Raw genomic sequence first — 21473 nt, forward strand, 5'->3', positions numbered from 1 at the left:
CCACTCCAAACTAGAGGGAAGCTGAGCCAATCGCTTCTCCCTTTCATTTGATTGACGGATTCTGAGGACGAGGGAGGAGGCAACTTTCTGTAGCTTTGAGGGCTGACGGGGCGTAACCCCGCCTACCTGTCACCAATCCTTTTTTTTTCTTATTGGCCGGCCGGCCGCCAGGCTGGACTGCGGTTGGTCGAGCGGCCTGAGAGCGGGCCGGAAGAGGCGGTGCGGAAGTGTGGCGGGTCGGGAGGCGTGACCCTGGAGACGCCGGGCCTCTGGCCGTGAGGTGGGTTTGCGGGAAAGAAGTGGTCATCTAAACGGTCCATTGCGGCGAGATGGGCGTTGAGGGGCGTCCTTTGACCTGAGAGGCCCCGTGGCCGGGCTTCGGAGGAGAGGCGCGGGGGGAGGGGTCGCGTCAGGAGAGGCGGAGCGAGATCCGGATCTGTCCGTGCGGAACAAAACGGGATTCGAATCGAAGCGCTCCCCGTTGGGTGTTTGCCGGAGACGTTAAGGATCCGAGTTTAATTCATTATTGTGATCACGTTTACCTGTCGTTCGTGCAAAACGCAGGCTTCCCAAAATGGTGCCCTCCGGATTCCTGCTCCCATCATCCCCAGCCATAGCCAGTTCCACATGGGCTTGTTGGAGGCAATGGGAGGGGTTATATCTCGAGGCTCCAGAGCCCTTTGGGGTTCTTTCTAATGACCTTGAGCACAGCTCGGCCAGGAGTAGGATGGGAGACCACCAGGAGATTTCAGGGAGAGCCCTTCTGTACAGCTAGTCCTCAACTTACATCGCTTCATTTAGTGATCATTCAGAGTTACACGGCACTGAAAAAAAACCATTTTTCACACTTATGACTGTTGCTGCATCTTCCTGAGATCCAAATTCAGATGCTTGGCAACTGATTCAGGTTTATGACGGTTGCAGAGGTCACGTAATCCCCTTTGGCGACCTTCGGACAAGCAAAGTCAATGGGGGAAGCCAGATTCACTTAACAACCGGGTTACTAACTTAATAGCAGCGGTGATTCACTTAACGATGGCAAGAGAGGTCGTAAAATGGGGCAAGATTCGCTTAACAAATGTTTCGGTTAGCCACAGAAATTTTGGGCTCAGTTGTAGTCGTAAGTAGAGGACTACCAGTATTGTTGCTGAGACAAGAACACAGCTTCCATTAATCTATTGAAAGGACAAGCTAAGCCTTCTGATTCCCAGGTATTAATTGCTTGGCCTGATCTACTTTCCTCGATCTTCCTACATTGTAATAAGCAGTATTGTTGTGTGCCACATGGGTGCATCACACCTCTGGACTTCTTTGTGGATATTTACAATTTTTGACTTGATTGACATCTGACATGTCCTTTGTGCCCTCAGCTTTCATTGTCCCTTTGGTGGGCAAAGTGCTAGATCTGTGTCATTAAGTCAAGCTACAAGGCAAAAAATCACCATTCTAGGCCAGAAAGCACAGTTTATAGGTACAGGCCTATTTCTAACTCTTTCCTATGCATAGGCTGCTCCAGAATGGAAGGTGGAGAAAGCAGTGCGGACCTTGTGATTAACAGAAGATTTGTCTCGGAAGCTGAGTTGGAAGAACGTCGCAAGCGAAGGCAAGAGGAATGGGAGAAAGTTCGGAAACCTGAAGACCCAAAAGGTATTTGACTATCAGTTGGGGGATTATCTAAAGAGTCACAATCCCAAGCCAGGTTCAGGGCAGATCTAAGGCACATTCAACCAAGTACTGGCTATGGACAAAGCCTAACTGGAAGGATAGTTGAGCAAAGTTATAAGTACTAACCAAGGTGAAACATATAGACCAGTTCAATGTCACCCTGAAAATATTCCTAGCTATTTATGTAACTGGAAAAAGAAGCCAAGTAAGAAAGTTTGTACGGTAATGCAGTACAGATAACGGTGTTCCAATATTTGAGGGGCTGCCACAAAGAAGAAGGGGTCAACCTATTCTCCAAAGCAGCAGAAGGCAGGACAAGAAGCAATGGATGGAAACTAATCAAGGAGAGAAGCAACTTAGAACCAAAGAGAAATTTCCTGACAGAACAATTACCCAGTGGAACAACTTGCCTTTAGAAGTTGTGGGTGCTCCCATCACTGGTGGCTTTTGAGAAGAGATTGGATAGCCATTTGTCTGAAATGGCACAGCGTCTCCTGTTTGAGCGGGGGGTTGGAATAGAAGACTTCCAAGGTCCTGTCCAATTCTGTTATTTTGTGTTCTTTGTTCTAATCCTCCTGGGCATATGAGTGTTAGGAAGAGGACAGAGGAGAAATCACATACTCAGCTATTAACTTTTAGCATTTTTAGTATTTCTGTGGGATTTTTTTTTTAACATGGGAAACAAGTCATGATATGCCAGGATAGAGGGAGACTAACGATTTCCCCAAAGCTCCTAGCAAATTATAACAAGTGAGTTGGGAACTTTTATATCTACAGCTCATCTCAGCCACTGTATTGCATTGTCTCATCAAGATAAGGTATAATTAACTGCTGTGACTTTAGACCGGTAGCATCATCTGCCAGTTTTGTAGAAAGTGTGCATTAACTTCACTGATCGCAATTAGAAACTCCTCAACTGCATATGGAATCAACAGGTTGAGGTATCAATTCTTTTCCTGAGATAAAAAGTGAGATGTGCTTTTAAGGCAGGAAGATTTGTCATTTCCTGCGGTTTATTAACTTGACGGAGGGAGTAAATTTTCCACTGGTGCAATTCCTGAATACTGACAGAGAAATCTCTTTCTTCTTCTAGAATGTCCCGAAGAAGTATATGACCCCCGATCTCTCTATGAAAGGCTTCAAGAACAGAAGGACAAGAAGCAGCAGGAATTTGAAGAGCAGTTCAAATTCAGTAAGTTCCCCTCAGCGTCTCTGAAATTCTGTTGCACGGAGATCTGACCCCTCATTTTTTTTCTTTCTTATCCCCCTGGAATAGTATACTTAAGAAAGAACGGTCTCTCCTGATATGCTTCCTTATGGAGAAGCCCCGCGACCCTCTTACAGTTGTGCCAAGGTAGCACAGCTGGCTTCTTGGCTACTGCTGGAATCCAGGAACCAGTTTGTCCACTTCTGCAGGGGAAAAGGATTGCAGTGCGAAGCTTGGCACAACTGCCAACTTTTCTTCTTGGCTTCAAAAGTTGCAGATTTAGTGGCAGGTTTATTCTGCCCTCACATGTGTGCGGACAATGTGAAAACAATCTCCAGAGGAAAACGTTGGTGTTTTATCTTTCCGCCTGGCAGCACTTGTTAACTTCCTGTTCTTTCTTGCCTATCTGAAGTGTTATGTCAGAGGTGCTCAACCTTGGCCACTTTAAGACTTGTGGACTTCAACTCCCAGAATTCCCCAACCAGCCATGGGGAGTTGAAGTCCACATATCTTAAAAGTTACTAAGTTTGATAAAAGTCCCCTAATCCTTAGAAAAGAGATGCAGCTGCTTTGAGTACTAACCAATAGGTATTAACGTTTGTAACTACATTTTCAGAAACCTCTTTTGATGCTTGAATAGGAGGCGTTTGCCAATCCTTCCACTCAGAATCATGTCAGTGTTCCCGCCGTATCAAATTATCCATCTCCTTTTCCCTGTTTTGGCAGCTTTTAAAGTGTATGGACCAACTCCCAGCATTCTCCAGCCCGCACGTCTTAAAGCTGCTAAAGTTAGGAAACGCCGCTCTAGCTTCTTTGTGCTGGCTGGCAACAGCCTTTCAAAGTAAGGGTGGTCCGGAAAGTTGTGAGATGCAACATCCCTAGACCAGCCCTTTTTTATGCCTTTCATTCTGTCATGGAATCATGGAAATTTGGAAATGAGTGGTTTTACATTGTGCTGAGCCACAACCGTCTTGGTTTCGGTTGAAAGAGTTCGTTGGTGCATTTTAAGTAATTAGTTTGTCTGCCTGTTGTGCTTCTTCACCACCTCTCTTTATTGTATTTTGATATCTTGGTATGTAAAAGCACCACCTGGTCTGCAGACACAGCCTGTTTTCAGGGTTATGTGGTTTGCTGACTAAAACTAGAATTTCATATAATTCACACCCATTCTGTTTTCTTAATATTTCTCGTCCTTAAGATTATAAAGATAAAGATTCCCACAATGGAGGAATGGTTACAAAAACTGATGGAGCTAGCAGAGATGGCTAAACTGACTATACTGGTTAAAGAAAAAAAAAAAACCACGAATACTTTTATTGCCGCGTGGAAACCACTTCTAGATTTTGTGCTCGAGGTGGAAAAAAATAAAATGTTGATTGTGGGCTTTGCCAATTAGATAGATTTGATGTTATTGAAATGGCTACTTTATATTATTTTGTAAAAGTAAAAAGCTGAGGTTTGAAGTTGATACTCTATTGCACTAAAGGAAGTAGGAAGTCATTGCCTCCCCCCCTTTTTTTTCTCCCTTACCCCACTTCTCTACCCCCTTTTCCCTTCCCCCTCTTTCCTGCTGTTTACTTTGTATTTCGATTGTATTGTATATTATGAACTAATAAAACTTCACAAGACATAAAGATACGTGGGAACGTATTTCCCAGCCTTTTGAATTAAGATCAAGCTTTGTATCTTCAGTGGCCTTTAATCTCAGAACCCAGATTATTTAATGAACCCCCAGATTTCATAGTGAGAAATTTTAGTTCACGGTGGCAGCCCTTTTCCTATAGTTAACTGCATTCTGACTGGCTCACACATTGTGGCAGTGGTTTGATTTTGCGTTAGCATGTTGCTTTACCCTGACCAATGGGTTTTATAAATGAAGATTTCTGATTTATATGGTATGTAAGCTAGTTCATCAGATTGCGCTAAACATGGATTGCTAGCCCAGGCCCTAATGAGACCTGTTTCTGGGCTGCTTCAGATCGGAGGCGGGGTGTGTAAGTGCTCCTTAGGCTAAATAAATATTCCTGTATGTAGGAAGTTGTAGTGTTACAAAAAGAAGAACTTTCACGTCCTGGGAAAATTTGGATCTTGAAAGCAGATTAAATGGCAACAAAACAGGCAAGCAGCAATGTGTACTTACTGTGATAGCATCAGCCAGGATGGTGGTTCAGCCTTTTTTTCAATCATCTTCAATAAAACTTTGAATTGTGGAAGGAGGGGGGGGTCTGATGGAACCAAAGGTCCCTTAAAGCAGATTTATGATATTTCCATATTTAATGCAACTGCACAGTCAGACAAGTGATGTACCTTTACTCAGATAAATTCACAGAAATGACATAGAATAAGTTACATCGGTTCTCTGGAGTCCTTCAGAAATGGAGTTTGTACATTTGGAATGAAGTCCAAACTAAAATGTTCTCCACTGCATCTTCAGGGGAGGACCCTCAAACAGGCTGTCCCACATCTTCCTAACCAATGGAATATAAACATGCTGAAATGAGCAGGGTGATGGTAGAAATGGATGGCAGAGGTGCTGTAGCCAAATTTGTGCGTTGATCACAATCTTGGGATAACCCTGGCTTGTTCTCTACAGAAAACATGGTGAGGGGACTGGACGAAGATGAATCCAAGTTTCTCGACGAAGTTTCTCGACAGCAAGTACTGATAGAAAAGCAGCGTCATGAAGAAGAACTCAAGGAGCTGAACGAGTACCGGATATCCTTGACCCTGCAGGGGTGGCCCTTCTTCCTCTTGGGAGGGTTCAGAAGCAGCCATCGGCCTGTTCTGGGGAGCCTTCTTCTCGTTTTCCAGCTGTTTGGAGTGTTAAATTAAGGCAGGCGCTGAGCCTGCCTTATTTGTGGGCAAGGCATTACAGCTACTCCTCATTTTACCACCACAGTTTCTCCCCAGATTTCTGTTGCTAAGCGAGACAATTGTTAAGTGAGTCTTGTCCCATTTTGTGACCTTTCTCGACACAATTGTTAAGTGTATCCTTGTAGTTGTTAAGTTAGTAACCCGGTTGTTAAATGAATCTGGCTTCCCCGCTGACTTTGTCAGAAGGTCGCAAAAGAGCCAGAAAAGGGAAAAGTGTTACTCTATAGCTAAGACCATTCCATAGGTTGCCAGCCAGTCATTCTGTCCAGTGTTTCTTCTTATAAGAAGGCTAGGTATATTCATTGTACTATCCACTGTAGTTTGCTTGGTTTTACTACAAGGTGACATGCAGCAAGTCAGGGTGACTTGTGAACCACTCATTGCTGGCTTAGCCAGTGAGCTGTGGCTTCACATGATGTCTTGTCAGAACAGTTGTGCTGACTGAATCAGTAGACGGGTGTTCCTGTTGCTGGCCTTAGCAATGGTGATCACAACAGCTTCATGATGTATATTTTGTTGGTGCTTCAGGGTGTAATGCAACAGGCAAAGTGGCAACTCTGCTCAGTGGGTTCCAACAAGCAGAGTTAGCAGGGGGAAACTGGATTCACATAAAACCGCAGTGATTTGCTTAACAACTATGGTAAAAATGTTGTCAAATGAGGCACAGCTCAGCAACTCTCTTGCTTAGCAACAGAAAAGTTGGGTTCGGTTGTGATCATAAATCGAGACTACTGATACTGCCCAGGTAATGAAGCTTCTTAAAACATGGCTATCTCGCATTACAGCCATCACAACTTCATGACTGCAAGGGGCAGAATCTAGTACAGTCGTAAGTTGAGGATTACCAACCACTTTCTTTATCTGAATACTAGGAGACAATTGAAGTTGGTGAGGCTTCCCACCAATTAATATATTCAGTCTGCAATCACCAATTTCCCACTATTTCCACCACTGTTTATAAAGTTACTCTGGGGCTGTTTTCAATAAAGATTCTGCCCAGTGTTGGTTTTTGAAAAACATGGCAGTGCCAGTCTGACATTCAGCTGGTGGCACTAGAGAGCTAACTTAGCGGAGCTCCAATCTAGTCATTATATGAATCTAAATTTGAAGTGGCAGAAATTATCTATCTAGATATCTCTAGCTCTCTTTCTAGACATCTATTCTAGATACAGAGAGACACACACATACACAGAAACATACATAGCCTTAGCTGGGCTAAAAACTAGGAAGTGTGGAATTTGAATCTAATTGGTTTTAAGAAAAAGCTCTTTGTACGAACTCTAATAATATAATAGACCAAGTGATGTAGCTCAGTAGATGGCTAACTTGAAAGGATTTGGTGTGCCACGTGCAAGTTTTCTTCCTTTAGCTGAATAGGTCATTGTTCCAGTCCTCTTAACTTTATGCTTGCAGGAAAGCAAATGCAGTAAAGTTAGTTCACACATATTTTTCCATACAGCGCTCTCTTTGTGTGTGCCAGAACCAAATCCTAACTGTAATAGCAAAGACGTAAGAAAATAAATCTGCTGGTTAACGCGTGTGGAACTGCAAACGCTGCTACACAGTACTGTACAGCCGTAGCACAACCGCTCTTTGTTGTGTGTCTTCTGTGCTTCCTCCACTGCATTCTTTTTCTCCTTAACTTTGAGTTCACAGCACTTTGTCGAAAGTCGGAGCTAGTGCTGACTTGAAGAAGGAGGCGGACAAGAAACTATCGGCAAAATTGGAAAACAAGAACAAATTCTCTCAGGCCAAGCTGTTAGCAGGAGCTGTGAAACACAGGAGGTACGTTTTGCAGCTCGGCGGTTTTGCCCCCGAGGCTCAGAGGGCAGCAGTAAGAAAAGAACTCGAGTCTTTGGACTTTTCCATGCAGAAAAACTAATTAAATTCCAGATTTTTTTTTTTTTTTTTTTTTTTTTGCAGTTGGGTGAAATCAATCCCTTTTTCTATAGCTATTTTTCATACTTATGACCCTTGCAGCATTCCCCCATGATCACAATTCAGACGCTTAGCAACTGACTCATATTTAGGACGGCCGCAGTGTCCTGGGTCACGTGTTCCCCTTTTGCTTGAGTGGGGGCTGGACTAGAAGGCCTCCAAGGTCCCTTCCAACTCTGTTATTCTACAGCCATTTTTGTTGAGGTGTGTTTCTAGCATGTTCTCTTAAATGCTAATTTGCAAAGGTAGTCTTGTTCTGGGACAAGCCATAACAGTAGCGTTGTTTCTCTTCCTGTGATGGTTCATTATCAGGCTAGTAACAGCATGAGATTCACTGATGGTGTTCTCTAGTCTGGTAATGAAACATTTGCAAGAAGAAAGCTAAATTCAGACAAAAACCCACTACTGTTCAGTTCTGAGCTACCTCTGTTCTCCATTCTTAAACGTATATTTTTTTAAAAATCTGTGGTTTACTATGCCAGATGACCACTGCCTTGTAGTTTGCAATTCACAATTTATGGAGGTATGATGTACAGGTTCAGTCAGTTGTGGCATCTGGACCAGCTATGGTAATGTTAGCACGATGTCTGCCTCGGATTGTTATCTTTCCGTTTGCCTGTTTTCTACTAACGAACTAATTTAAGTTCTGCTCTTTGTATTTGTGTTTGTATTTTTTTACAGTTCAGAAGGCGCTAACAGTGTAAAAAGATTGAAACTGGACCCGGATCCCGACGACGATAAGGTTCCAGGTGTGTATTTGAATGTGTTGGGAAGGCTCTGTGTAGATGTGCTTGAGTGTTTTGCACGGTTAGCTCTGTCCTGCTTTCACAAATTAGAGAGCCTCGAAAGAGATTAGAGCATTGTTTCTCAACCTTGGCAACTTTAAGACGTGTGGACTTCAACTCCCAGAATTCCCCAACCAGCAGTGGGAATTCTTACTCTTGGTGAAATTCTGGGAGTTGAAGTCCACACGTCTTGAAGTTGCCACAACTGAGGAACCCTGGATTAAGAGGCTAAGTGCCCATTTTGCTCCTGTCCTCAGTGACACTCTCCTCAAAGGAAACTGGGAACGGGGCCTGCCAGCCTAAGCCTTGTATTTCCACGGTCCTTTCTCTTCTCTTTCAGAGAAACTATCTTGTGTCCCACGGGGCAGCAGCACCATGAGCGGCGCTACTCTCCACTGCCCCTCGGCCGCCGTCTGCATCGGCATCCTGCCCGGCCTTGGGGCTGACTCAGGAAGCAGCGACTCCGAATCCAGCTCAGACAGCGAGGCCACCATCAACTCGACGGGCAAAATCGTCTCCTCCGTGTTCCGCGGCAGCAATTTTTTTGATGCTCCGCTCTAGGCTGCTTCTTCGAGCCTGGCTCAGAACTTGTTTCCTTCTTCAGCCCAGTCATTTTTTCTGATCTCCTCTTTTTTTTCTTTTTCTTTTGAACAAACTTTAATGCTTCGATTGATGTACAAACAAAACCTTAATGTTCACACAGTTGATATTGTGAGCTCTGTTTGTTGAAGAAAAACAATTAAACCCCTGGCTATTGGACAGCCTCCCTTGAGAGACAGGATGCTTGTTTTGGCTGCTTTGTAGGAACCTTCTAGAACACGTGTTCGGTTGGTCCAGGTTCCACCCACTTGGATGGCCTGTTTTCAGCATGGAAACGAAGTGGTTGGAGTAGTCCTAGGAAGAGTGAAGTACAGGTAGTCCTCGCCTTACAGCCACAATTGAGCCCAACATTTCTGTCGTTAAGCAAGACAGTTAAGTGAGCGTTGTCCCATTTTACGACCATTGCCACCGTTGTTAAATGAATCACTGCTGTTAAGTAACACAGTTGTGAAGCGAATCTGCCTTGTCAGAATGTCACAAAAGGGGATCACCGTGATCCCGGGGAGGCTGCGACCGTCATAAATACGAGTCACTTTAACAAATATCCGAATTTAAATCCCGTGACCCTAGGGATGCTGCAATGGTTGTAAGTGTGAAAAATGGTCCTGTCACTTTTTTTCAACGCCGTTGTGACTCTGAGTGGTCACTCTGAATGAATTGCAAAGCAAAGACTAGCTGTTTTAAGTTTCTGAGAACTACCAAGGTAAATGGAAGCTTGATTTGTGTCTGTAAGGATTGGACTGATCTCAAAAGTCAGAGTTGACTTAAAACACATGCTAGTTGCCAAGGGTCCAAATTTTGATCTTTTGTGACCATGGGGATGGTCATAAGTGCGAGGACCAGTCATCAGTCACTATTTCCAGTGGCGTTGTATCTTTAAACGGTTGCTAAACAAATGTTTGTTAAGTCAAGGACTAACTGTATGAACCCGATTATTATGTTCTAGCTCACTCTTTCCCTCACACACAGGTCCAGCACGTCTCACAAACTAAACTGAGGTTCTGAGTTGTAGCCTGACATTTAGGGAAGGATGTCAGCACCCACCTGGTGCCCTTCACAGATACTTGATGCAAACCTGATCAGGAGTTGAGGTGCAACTCAACAGGAGGGAATTGGTTAAAAGAAGCTGCAGGAGACCACTGGACTAGATGGGGTCAAATCACAACACTCTTCAACAAAGATGTGAAGAGTTCAGGTTGTTTATTAACCCGAGTATAACAAGTATCATGTATACATGGTATAAAAATGAACATAGAGCAGAAGTACAAGTTACAACACATTAAAGGATGGTGCACATTTCTTTGGGCAATGAGATTTTGACAACTTCACACTTGGAGACAGTAAATTGTGGCTGTAAAGTCCTCTCGTTCCACCAAACGCATACAAAGTACGTTCAGATATTTAAAAGTTGATTTGTGGAATCAAGGCAGGGAGAGTGTCCAGTACTGACCACAGTAGGTTGCTTCCATCCCGGATCCTTGAGTGCAGATCTCTACGCTTCTCACAGTGCAAGTTGCCCTTGGAAGGAATCGGGCTATGCTTTGTTCCCTTTGATTAAATGAACGGAGTTAAATGAAAAGTGACTGGAAACCACGGGAGACATGCAATCTTCTGCCATCAACGGATGTGGGATACATGCAGGCCAGGCGCAAACGTTGAGTTCTAAGCTGGTTCTGAATTGAGGGGTGGCAAATTCTGGTGCTTGAAGTATTGAACCACTTGCTGTGGGAGTTCTGCCAACACGGCCTTGGCCAATGTTTCTTTGGGTGCCTGAAACAGCAAAAAAGCCAGAGAGTGTCAAAAGGGCTGGTCCACATACCTGAGAAAGGGTACTTTGGAATCCCTTTTGGGGGGGGGGGAACGGGTAAAAAAACATGAAACTGCCTCAACCATGGTTAATCAATCAATCAGAATAGAACTGGAAGGGTCCTTGGAGGTTTTCTTGTCCAACCTATACCATTTGAGACAAGTGGCTGTCCAGTCTCTTCTTAAAAGCCTCCAGTGATGACGCACCCACTTTTGGTGGCAAGCCGTTCCACTAATTAATTCTCTTCACTATTAGGAAGTTCCTCCTTAATTCCAGGTGGCTTCTTTCCTTGATTAGTTCCCATCCATTGCTTCTTGTTCTCAACCAGATCTTTCTGGTTTTCAGTTGCATGAGGTCTGCTGGAGAATCAGAATGACCTTGACCTGAAGGCCTACGGGCTTCGTAACCTTGACTGGAGGATGCTTGGAGGCATCAACCACCATGAGCACTGGCTCTCTTGATTTAGGAAGTGAGTTTGCACCTGACAAAGTTAACGTACAGAATTCAACAGACAGAATAACTGTGCTGGAAGGGATGTTTTGGTTGTCTTCTAGTCCAACCCCCTGTTCAAGCAAGAGGCCCTAGAGACCATTCCAGACAAGTCCAGTCTCTTCGTAAAAGCACCCACAACTTCTGGAGGCAAGCCCTTCCACTAATTATTCTCACTATCAGAATATTTCTCCTTAGTTCTCGGTTGGATGTCTCTCTGCAAACTTCCCATCTGTTACTTCTAGTCCAGCCTTCTGGTGCTTTGGAGAATAAACTGATGCCCTCTTCCCTAGGACGGTCTTTCAAGTATTGGAAGACAGTTATCATGACACCCCTAGTCCTTCTCTTTGTTCTTGCCTTCTCTGGGCAAGAAGGAAGGTGCCTGTCTGAAATGCTGAGGAGATATCAGGAATACATAGCTTCTCCTGCATTCTGACACGGTTAGCCAAAGGAGGAGATGGCACCAAACCATTTCTTAGGTCCTTACATGGCAACCACTTGGCATAGCAGCACCTTTGCATGCAAGCTTCCTTCTTGATCAAAAAGTCTCTGTTCTCAGAGGAACGAAAGGTCCTTGTCCAGTTCCAGAACCTATCGACATAGGACAGTCTTCTCCAACTTAGTGTCCTTCACATGTTGAATGGCAATTCTGGTAGTTGTAAACCCTGTTATATCTGGAAAGTACCACTTTATGAAAAGCCTGGATGGTACTTTAAGTAACTCTAGAACTGGCATTAGGAGGAAAGGGAAACTTGCTAATTCAACCAGATTGCTGTGTCTTTGCTGTTTTATCATTTGCCAGCTCGCTTGTGGGGCTTCTCTGGAGGGTCCCAGAAAGACTGTTACTTTCCTGAAGGAAAACTGAGAAATTATATGCTGGAGGATTCACAAAAACAAATAATGCCTAGAAGAATGTCTAAAATAAAAACCAATGAGGGCACAGCTAGGATTCCATCTTAAACATGGTATTTTTACAGATTCAATTCCTTAGCTATTGATCTTTCTTTTTCTTTCTTTTCGTGCTTTCTCCCCCTCCTTCCTTCCCTCTCTCTTCCTTCTTTTCCTTCCCTTTCCCTTCCTTCTCTCCCTGTCCTTCCTTCCCTCTCTCTTTCCTTCCTTCCCTCTCTTCCTTTTCTTTCCTTTCCTTCCTCCCTTTCCTCCTTCCCTCCCTCGCAAACAAGGCATTCTCCTGCACTTACATTGCGGAATTCACGGAAGGGCACAAACTGGACGATATCCCGCACGGCCTCCTCACCCGTGTACGACCGAAGCATGCGATTGTCTGCATCCAGAAATTCCATGGCTGCAAAGTCGGCGTTCCCAACCCCAACGATGATGACAGACATGGGCAGCCTGGAGGCCTGTACGACAGCATGCCGTGTCTCATCCATGTCGCTGATGACACCATCGGTGATGATCAGGAGGATGAAGTATTGCTGGGGAGGGAAAGCAGAGAAGAAAATCAGAAGATCACCCAGGAAGAGCTGACCAGTACATTTGTATTAGATTGGGGGGGGGGTGTCCAAACGTGGCACCTGTGAACTTAAGACCTGTGAACGTAAGACAACCATGTGTCTACGGAGATTCTCAGTCATCCAAAGTCATGGTTGCCCCAAAGTTCAACTGGACTTTCTTTGTTTTTCCTGGAGGACATTTTGCTTCTCAGCCAAGAAGCTTCTTCAGATCTGACTGAAGAATGGTGGAGAATGGAAGGATTCGTGATAACAGAAGTCAACCAGGGGAGCAAATATAATCAAGCATGATCAAAACTCTTTTCTCAAGAGGCAAATCCCTGGCTCGGGACAGGTGAGGGGATGTCTATTCCCATATGGAGCATTTTAGACACTTCCTTAATTATCATCATCACCATCCGATTGAAGCACCATGCAATTTTAATCTGATTAAGCATTCTTCTGTTCTTCAAAGGATGCCACAGGGAGCAGAAGCAAAGGGGGATCTCACAAGGGCAGTAGCCCAAATGAAATGTGAATTAAATTGGGTCCTGATTAGATCCATCGGGAAGATGAGAATATCTCTACCCGTAGTGCAGGTAATTGCAGGGCTGTGATTGTACAGAAGGGTTCTTTTTACAGGCAATTGTGAATCTGAATGAGGATCTGTAGAAGGAGAATAAAGATGGTTGTGTAGCAACCAAGGCAGAATTTGGGCAGGCAGACAAATCAGAGCTATAAGCCACCTTTAAACCAAAGTTTGCTGTTTCTGGTTTGGAAATCTAGACTCGTTAGATGCAACGGCAGCATTAACTCACGTTTGGATGACAGCTTTCTAGCTTTCTTACCTTCTTTTATGAAGGCACATGGGTTGCATGTGGAAGAAAATGGTTGATTTGCATTACCATTTACAACATCAGGAAGATATTTGTCAACATGAGGATGCAGCCACCCACTTCAGAGGGGCAGCACACAAAATGCAAAGCATCACACTAGAGACCAAACGTGCAAAAGTTTAAGCTCGACAATGGACGCCTCACACTTGTTTTGACACTTGCTTGAAACTCTTGTGAGCTAAAAAGAGGTTTTTTTCCCCCCAAGCATTCAAAGCAGAATCCAAGTCAAAGATCCCTGGAGCTCTCTGAGATTGGTTGTTTACTTGCAGATGTTTCATTATCCAAACTAGGTAACATCATTGGGAAGAGGAGGAGGACTGTAGAGGTCCTTGGTACTCTCTGAGCTTGGTGATTTTCTTGCAGACATTTCATTAACCAAACTAGGTAACATCATCAGTGCTAGAACTTCGCACCCTTCTAGCATTGATGATGTCACCTACTTTGGATAATGAAACATCTTCAAGAAAACAACCAAGCTCAGAGAGCACCAAGGACCCCATAGTCCTCCTCTTTCCTTCCTTCCTTCCTTCCTTCCTTCCTTCCTTCCTTCCTTCCTTCCTTCCTTCCTTCCTTCCTTCCTCCCTCCCTCCCTCCCTCCCTCCCATGGTGATGTTACCTAGTTTGGGTAGTGAAACATCTTCAAGAAAGCCACCAAGCTCAGAGAGCACAAGGACCCCTCATTTCAACCCTGAGCTACAAATATTCTCCTTTATTAGAATCCAAGTCAAAAAGACGAAATAGCCACAAGCTGTGAGAGAAACTTACGCTGGCAGATTCCTGCTGGGTCGCTTGGGCCGCGAACCGAGCCACGTGATTAATGATGGGGGAGAAATTGGTTGGTCCGTAAAAGCGAATGTGGGGCAGGCAACTCGAGTAGGCCTGGACGATGCCTTCCACACCTTTGGAAGACGGAGAAGAGAAGGCAGCGTGAAGGAAGCCACTCCCAATGGCTCTCGTGCCAGGCGACATCCATTCCAATTTGATACGGGCAGTCCTCAACTTACGACTTAGTGACTGAAGTTCTAACAAACCCTCACAGGGATACTTACTCAGTTCTGAAGGTTGCCCACCACCACCCCGGAGATCATGTGACCCCATTCCAGGCTCAGCAACCGGCCTGCATTTGCAGCCCTTTGTGGGGTCTCAGGATGTTTTTGCTCAAAACTGGCATTGACTTCCAGTTCTCCGCAAACAAGAGGTTCGCTTAATGACGTTGGCATTTACTTAGTGAGCATGGCAGTTGATTCACGACTATGGCGTTCACTTAATAACTGCCACAAAACAAGGTTGCAAACTCAGCTTGGTCATGTGGATGGCCCATTTTATGACCACTGAACTTACAGCCATGACGGGCAGGCTCCATTGCAGTCGTAAGTCAAGAACTATTGGTCATCCTGTGCTTCTCAAGTAAAGGTTTCCCCTGTCCAGCTGTGTCCAACTCTAGGAGGTGGTGCTCACCTCCGCTTCCTAGCCGAGGGAGCCAGCGTTGTCCCAAGGCATTTTCCATGGTCCTGTGGCCGGCATGACTATATGTGCTGAGGTGCATAGAACACTGTTACCTTCCCACCGGTCGTACCTATTTATCTACTTGCATTTACATGCTTTCAAGCTGCCAGGTTCGCAGGAGCTGGAGAGAGTAACGGGAACTCACTCTGTTCCGCAGCACTTGGGTCTCAAACCTGAGCTGTCCGCTTTCCCTTTGAGAAGCTCGGTGTCTTTAACCATGAGCCCCCTTTTGTTCCTCAAGTACTTTGCCTAAAATATCTTGCTTCCTTGCCTTTCTGTTTTCCAACAGGATTCGTACATCAATTCATATCATAATTTCATTTGATTGACAGGTCCAGGATACTGCATCAGCCTAGGTATTAGGGTTCAAAGTCCTCAGTGGCTGAACTCAGCCAAGCTTGACGTAGTCAATTGGCTGCAGTTAAACCCAATCATTGTCTCCAACATTGTTGAAGCCTAGATGAAAAAGCCTCACAGACCTTTTTTTGAAACTCTTTTTTTTTTCCACTTAGTTTGCATCCCCCCCCCAAGGCTTTTGAAGAATCTGGGGGCCTCTTGATTTTATTTCTTTTAATTTTTGTTGGAGAGGCCACAATGCACAGTTATTCCACTCCCCACCCCCGTTTTATGTTTACAAGTGTTCTGTGACATTTATGTCAAGGATTGCCTTGAGTCAGGAAAAGATAAAATATGATGATGACTTAGTTTGATTTATCAAGGAAACTTCGTTTAATGGTCTAAAGGGCATTCTTGGCAGGCAGTTGCTCTGGAAGATCACTCAGAAAAATATAAGTTCAGCCTTGTTCCTTACCATAATATATAAAATACATTTATTTGTAGTGTTTATTTATTCATATCTACTGGTTAAGATGTTGGCCTAAAAACCGGGAGGCGGTGAGTTCTAAGTCCCACCTTAAGACATGAGAACTGGCTGGTTGACTTTGGGCCAGTCACCAGGAGACGGTGAGTTCTAGTCTCAACCATGAAAGTCAGATGGTTGACTTTGGGCCTGTCACCAGGAGACAGCGTTCTAGTTCTGCCTTAGCTATGAAAGCCAACTGGGTGACTTTGGGCCAGTCAGCAGGAGACGGTGAGTTCTAGTCCTGCTTTAGGAACAAAAGCAGACTGGATGACTTTGGGGCCAGTCCCTCCCTCCCAGCTCAACCGCCTCACACGGTTATTGTGGGGAAAATAGAGATTTCAAGGATTGCTTGAAATCTGCCACTATAGATGCACTTACCAAGGCAAAAAGGGTTGGTGGGATTAAAGTTAATAGCAAATTCATGAGAAACCTGCAAAAAAAAGAGAAAAGAAAAGAAAAACAAGATTAAATTTTGGCTTTTTAATAAGCCTGAAGCATCTCTGACATCAAAGCTTTCAGACAAGCCTTGGGACAGTGTTCACACAATATTGTAAACCGCAGACAGGTAACAAATCACGGCTGCATCTGTACCACATTCTAAGCCAAAAGAAACTAAATGATGGTTTACCACGATAATCTCAGTCACATGACCCCAGGACACTGCAGTCATCATAAATACATGCCAATTGCCAAGGGCCCAAATTTTGATCACATGAGGGATGCTGCTGCAATGGCCATAAGTGCGAGGCCTAGTCATAAGTCACTTTTTCCTGTGCTGTTCGAACAGATGCTAAATAAATGGGTGTAAGTGGAGGACCAACTACATAAACAGATTTGATAACTCTTCATCTCTTATAACTTTATAAACAAATATCGCTTCTTCCCATCACCCATCCCTGACGCCAATTTCTAAATCGTCAGCTGTTCAGCAGAGAGCTGGTAAAAGGTTTCCAGAAAAATCTATCTATCTTCAACTTTATGGGAAGCAAACCCAGGCATTTTTTCCCCCAGGCAGAGTTGCTTCCTCCCCTCTTTCCAAAACAGCTGGAATCTCGAGATGTTCTTTGACATTTGCAGCAGGATTCCTATGTCGCCCAGCCATCTTCTCCTCTTAGTTCTGGAAGAGTATTGTACAGCACCATAGCAACAGGAGCATCCATAGAACAAAGCAGGATCTACTCATCCCTTGTCTTAAATGTTCATTTCCATTTATATCCGAGTTTGGGTTCCATTACACAATACAGGATAACAGAATTGAAAGGGACCTTGGAGGTCTTCTGTCCAGCCCCCTGCTCAAGCAGGAGACCTTATAACCATGCTGGACTCATGGCTGTCCAATCTCTTCTTGGAAACCTCCAATGATGAAGCACTCACAACTTCTGGAAGAAAACTCTTCCACTGTTCTGTCAAGAAATGTCTCCTTATTTCTAGGCTGCTTCTTTCCTTGATGTTTCCATCCATCGTTCTGTCTTCAGGTGCTTTGTTTGGAGAAGAGCTTGGCTCCCTTTTCTGTGTGACAGCCCGTCAAATATTGGAAGACTGCTATTATATCCCCCCTTTTGGGGGGGTTGTATCTTTCTTTTGCTGTTTTTCTCTCCAGTCCAAATTTGGGCTCCTGCTGTTGTGTTCCTGGAGAGAAAACTGTCCACAGACCGAGTCCTGCAACCTTTATGTAAGTTCTTTCCAACATTCTGTTGGGTTGGAAAGAAGAAAAAAAAAAAAGACTACAAAGAGCTAAGCTAATCGCCTGTCTGTCTTTTGAAGGGGTGTTAAACGAATGGTGCTTTTATTTTTATTTTTTACTCCTGCAGGCTGCAAAGCAAAATAAATTCAAAGCAGGTACCAAAGATCTGATAACAGAAAATCTGCCTCATTTACTGTTCATTCAGACTCACAATACGCTAGAATTGGGCCAGCAGGCGGTCCCTTCCACCAGAAGAGTGAAACTATAGGATCTAACTTTTAAATTTCCCTCTAATTCTTTGATTCTGTCTCAGCATTCCGCACAACCCATTGAACTTCTAAATACCGCCATTCCTGACATTTTTTCCTTCTTCCCAGCAGCCATTAATTAGCTAGCAAATGACTCTAAGGAGCTTTGCCTGATAATTTGGAATTTTAGATTGAAACCAGCTGGCCTTAGGAAATAGACAGAATCTTTCTCCTCCATAGGGCAGAAAGATTTCTTATCTTAAACTTTCAGAAACAAAATAGCTCATCACCCATTCCTTCAGTTTCATTTTAAATTCTATTACAATGCCAGGGGCCACAAAACCCAGCCAAGTTGTAAGAGGAAAAGGGACAGGTCAAATACTGATAAATGCTCCAGGATGGGATGAGTCATTTCTTCAAAAGAACATCATAGGTTTAGTCTTAGGACATAGAATAATGCAGCCTACCAGAGGTGGCTTAACTACGGTGGTCAGTTGAAGACTTCCTGGGATGGCAATCAGACAAAGACCTAACCGATGCATTTACACAACAGCTTGAACTGCAGAAGGTGTTGTGGTTTGTCATGGTGTGTGTAAACCCAGCTTGTGGAGTCTTAATTCCAGATATTGTATAGAACTCTACTGCAATAGGTTGAGTAACCAGATTAAAAGGGTTGTGTGAATGTAGGTCCTGAGAGACTCAAAGACACCCCATGGCCACCAGGACTGACTAAGAATTTGAACCTCAGTTATCCTAATCAATAAAAATGACTTCATTAGTTTAAACATCTTCAATCTTTCTACCCTTTGCCAAGATGCGGAATTCAGCTCCAAGAACTCCCCATTTTTCCTGGCTGCTGCTAAGCATTCTGGGAGCTGAAGTCAATCTTTCTTCCTGAGTGCTGAAGGAACATCCGGTTGATTCAGAACCAAAAAGGAACCACTCAAATCATTATTCCCACCTAGAGATGGAAGTCATCGTGAAACATTCTAAAGCCAGTTACCCCGATTTACCTTCCAGTCTGGCGGGAGCTGGGCCCCAAATCCCAAGGCAGGAAACATTTTGTCTCTACAAGAGAATCGAGAAGAAACAGAACAAACGTGAGAGGCCCAGTGAGGAAACGCCCTTTGCCAATCCTGGCTTCTCCCATCTTTAACATCTCAAAACAAAGGGATCCCTGGAATGAGGGTTGAAATGAGAGCTCCTTGGGGCTCTCTGAGCTTGCGGGTTTTCTTGCAGACGTTTCATTACCGTGAGTAGGTAACATCATCAGTGCTAGTAAGGAGTGAGGTTTGCAGGGAGGAGGAGGAGGAGGAGGAGGAGGAGGAGGAGGAGGAGGACAGTGGGGTCCTTGCTAGTTTTCTTGCAGACGTTTCATTACCCTGAGTAGCTAGCATCATCACTGCTAGTAAGGAGTGAGGTTTCTGCAAGAAAACCACCCAGCTCAGAGAGCACCAAGGACCCCACAGTCAAAATGCTCCCTATTTGAAACAGCCGTGCAAAATCCCTCGTCTCGACTGGGCTAGCAGCCACTCACTGAGTGAGTTCTGTTTTCAAGCCACTTCTGAAAATGCTCAGAGCAGCCCTTTTGCCGCTCCAAACGTGGTGCTCCCAACGAAACACTGGGTGTGTGACCTACTCTGTTACACTTACGTGTCGTAGTCTTGGATAATCTGCCCAACCGCCCAGATGGCTGAAAGGTATTCGTTGCTCCCCATGGGGTTAATGTAGTGCAAAGACGTCGGATCCCGAGGATTTCCGTTGGAGGCTGTGAAATCAATTCCAACCTGCGTGGAAAGATGCCAAAGAGACCTCGTTTTATTCCTGAAGTTGTTCGGTGGGAAAGGCGAGGCCGGTTGAGAGATTCGGCATTGATCGAGCCAGGGGGCTGGACTAGAAGACCTCCAAAGTCCTTTCCAACTCCGTTATTCTTTATTCTGTAAAATGAGAAACAGCCCCTTCTTCTCCTTTGACCGTAAAGCATCATTTTGCTGAATTAGAAATAGAAAAACAGGACAGATCCCCCACTGATTCGGATTGATCTTTGACTCACAAGGGCTGGCCCCCAATTAGCTGGCTTTATCTGGGCCTGGAAGCTAAGCAGAATCAGGAGTGGTTAACATCTGAATGGGAGTGGACCAGACAGGTAAGTTGAGAAGCATTCTGGGGGGAAAAGCCATGCTACATCCACAAAGACGTCAAGGGCTCCTTGAGTTTTGACCATAATTGGGATGGGAACTTCCATTGTTGAGCAATGTAGTCATTGTCAGTCACACCCAATTTTATAACCTTGTTTCTATGGATGTTAAGTGAATCATGCAGTCATTAAGCAAAACCAGTTGCCTCCATTGGTCTTGCATGTCAAAAGCCCCCTGGAAAGGTCACAAACGGAGATCTACGTGATCCTGGGATACTGCAGCTGTTGTAACCACATGCCAGTTGCCAAAGGCCCAAATTTTGATAATGTGAATGCGTGGATGCTGTGACAGTTGTTAAGTATGAGGACTAGTGATATTTCCCTTTTTTTAAGGCCTGTTGTAACTTTGACCAGTTGCTAAACGAATGATTATAATTTGAAGACTGACTGTTTGCAGATGGGACAGGAAAGCCGTCAGGAATTGAAACTTGACACTAGAAAAATCGGAGAGAGGGTATCACCCTCTAAATTGCTGCTCACCCCTTAATATCTTCTATGCCCCCCAGGTTTAAGCCCAAACTATGTAGGGTAAAGGTGTCCAACATGGCTGGCTGAGGAATTCTGGGAATTGAAATCCACGGATCTTAAAATTGCCAAAGTTGGACACCCTTCTAAAACATCCCCAAATCTAACCTACAAATAAAAAAAAATTTCCTGACGTTGGTAACAATTAATCAGTGGAACAGCTTGCCTCCGGATGTTGTGTGTGCTCCATCACTGGAGGTTTTCAAGAAGAGACTGGACAGCTGTTTGTCTGGAACGGTACAGGGTCTCCTGCTTGGGCAGGGGGTTGGACTAGATGACCTCTAAGGTCCCTTCCAACTCTGTTATTCTCTATTCTGTATTCTTCCCTGATTTCAGCTTTAGACAGATGCCCCAGGTCCTAGTGTTGCTGTTTCATCTGTCCTGAAATGGTGTCATTACGCAACAGTTCATGCTGCACAGAGAACGCATTTGTGCCTGTTCCCGTTTCTATGGCAATACTTCCTCCCTTTTCCTGTGTGTCTCCTTAAGTCAACACAACAAATCAAAACTGAAGCTCCACATTTGCCGCACAGTGCTTCAAAACTCCTGCAGACTTCGCCTGGAAAGATTAGTTTGGCACAAGGGGTTGCAAGGCCAACATTTGTAGCTTTCCCTGGATACCAAACCAGGTGCAGTGGGAAGAAAGATTAAAATTCTCTGTAGCACACAGGAGATAATGGCAAACCTATCAGGAGACAGCCCTGAAGTTTTAGAACACATGAGAACTATAATGGAAGGG

The 21473-nt window shown here is 44.5% G+C and overlaps 2 protein-coding genes across 5 annotated transcripts in view; one reads left to right on the top strand and one right to left on the bottom strand.

The window, feature by feature from the left end:
* Positions 1-139: 139 nt before the first annotated feature.
* PSME3IP1 (proteasome activator subunit 3 interacting protein 1) lies at positions 140-9247 on the top strand. The gene is made up of 7 exons (XM_039353777.1): positions 140-280; positions 1507-1647; positions 2759-2857; positions 5466-5587; positions 7401-7531; positions 8366-8433; positions 8810-9247. The coding sequence occupies exons 2-7, from the start codon at positions 1518-1520 to the stop codon at positions 9028-9030; spliced, it is 771 nt and encodes a 256-aa protein (XP_039209711.1). The 5' UTR covers positions 140-280; positions 1507-1517; the 3' UTR covers positions 9031-9247.
* Positions 9248-10223: 976 nt separating this feature from the next.
* The window catches only part of CPNE2 (copine 2), a 50214-nt gene continuing 38964 nt past the window's right edge, over positions 10224-21473 (bottom strand). For 3 of the 4 annotated variants that reach the window (XM_039353774.1, XM_039353772.1, XM_039353775.1), the window contains 7 exons: positions 19666-19799; positions 19026-19080; positions 16459-16510; positions 14478-14611; positions 13665-13667; positions 12565-12801; positions 10224-10839 (listed from right to left, as the gene is read on the bottom strand). In XM_039353774.1, coding sequence (XP_039209708.1) covers positions 10732-10839; positions 12565-12801; positions 13665-13667; positions 14478-14611; positions 16459-16510; positions 19026-19080; positions 19666-19799 — 723 coding nt within the window. In that variant the 3' untranslated portion in view covers positions 10224-10731. The remainder of the gene's footprint in view (positions 10840-12564; positions 12802-13664; positions 13668-14477; positions 14612-16458; positions 16511-19025; positions 19081-19665; positions 19800-21473) is intronic. The other variant, XM_039353773.1, reaches the window with a different exon arrangement.

This window comes from Crotalus tigris, unplaced genomic scaffold (genome assembly GCF_016545835.1).
Source record: "Crotalus tigris isolate CLP2741 ecotype Arizona unplaced genomic scaffold, ASM1654583v1 scf7180000018525.42219311030:4301911, whole genome shotgun sequence".
NCBI lineage: Eukaryota > Metazoa > Chordata > Lepidosauria > Squamata > Viperidae > Crotalus > Crotalus tigris.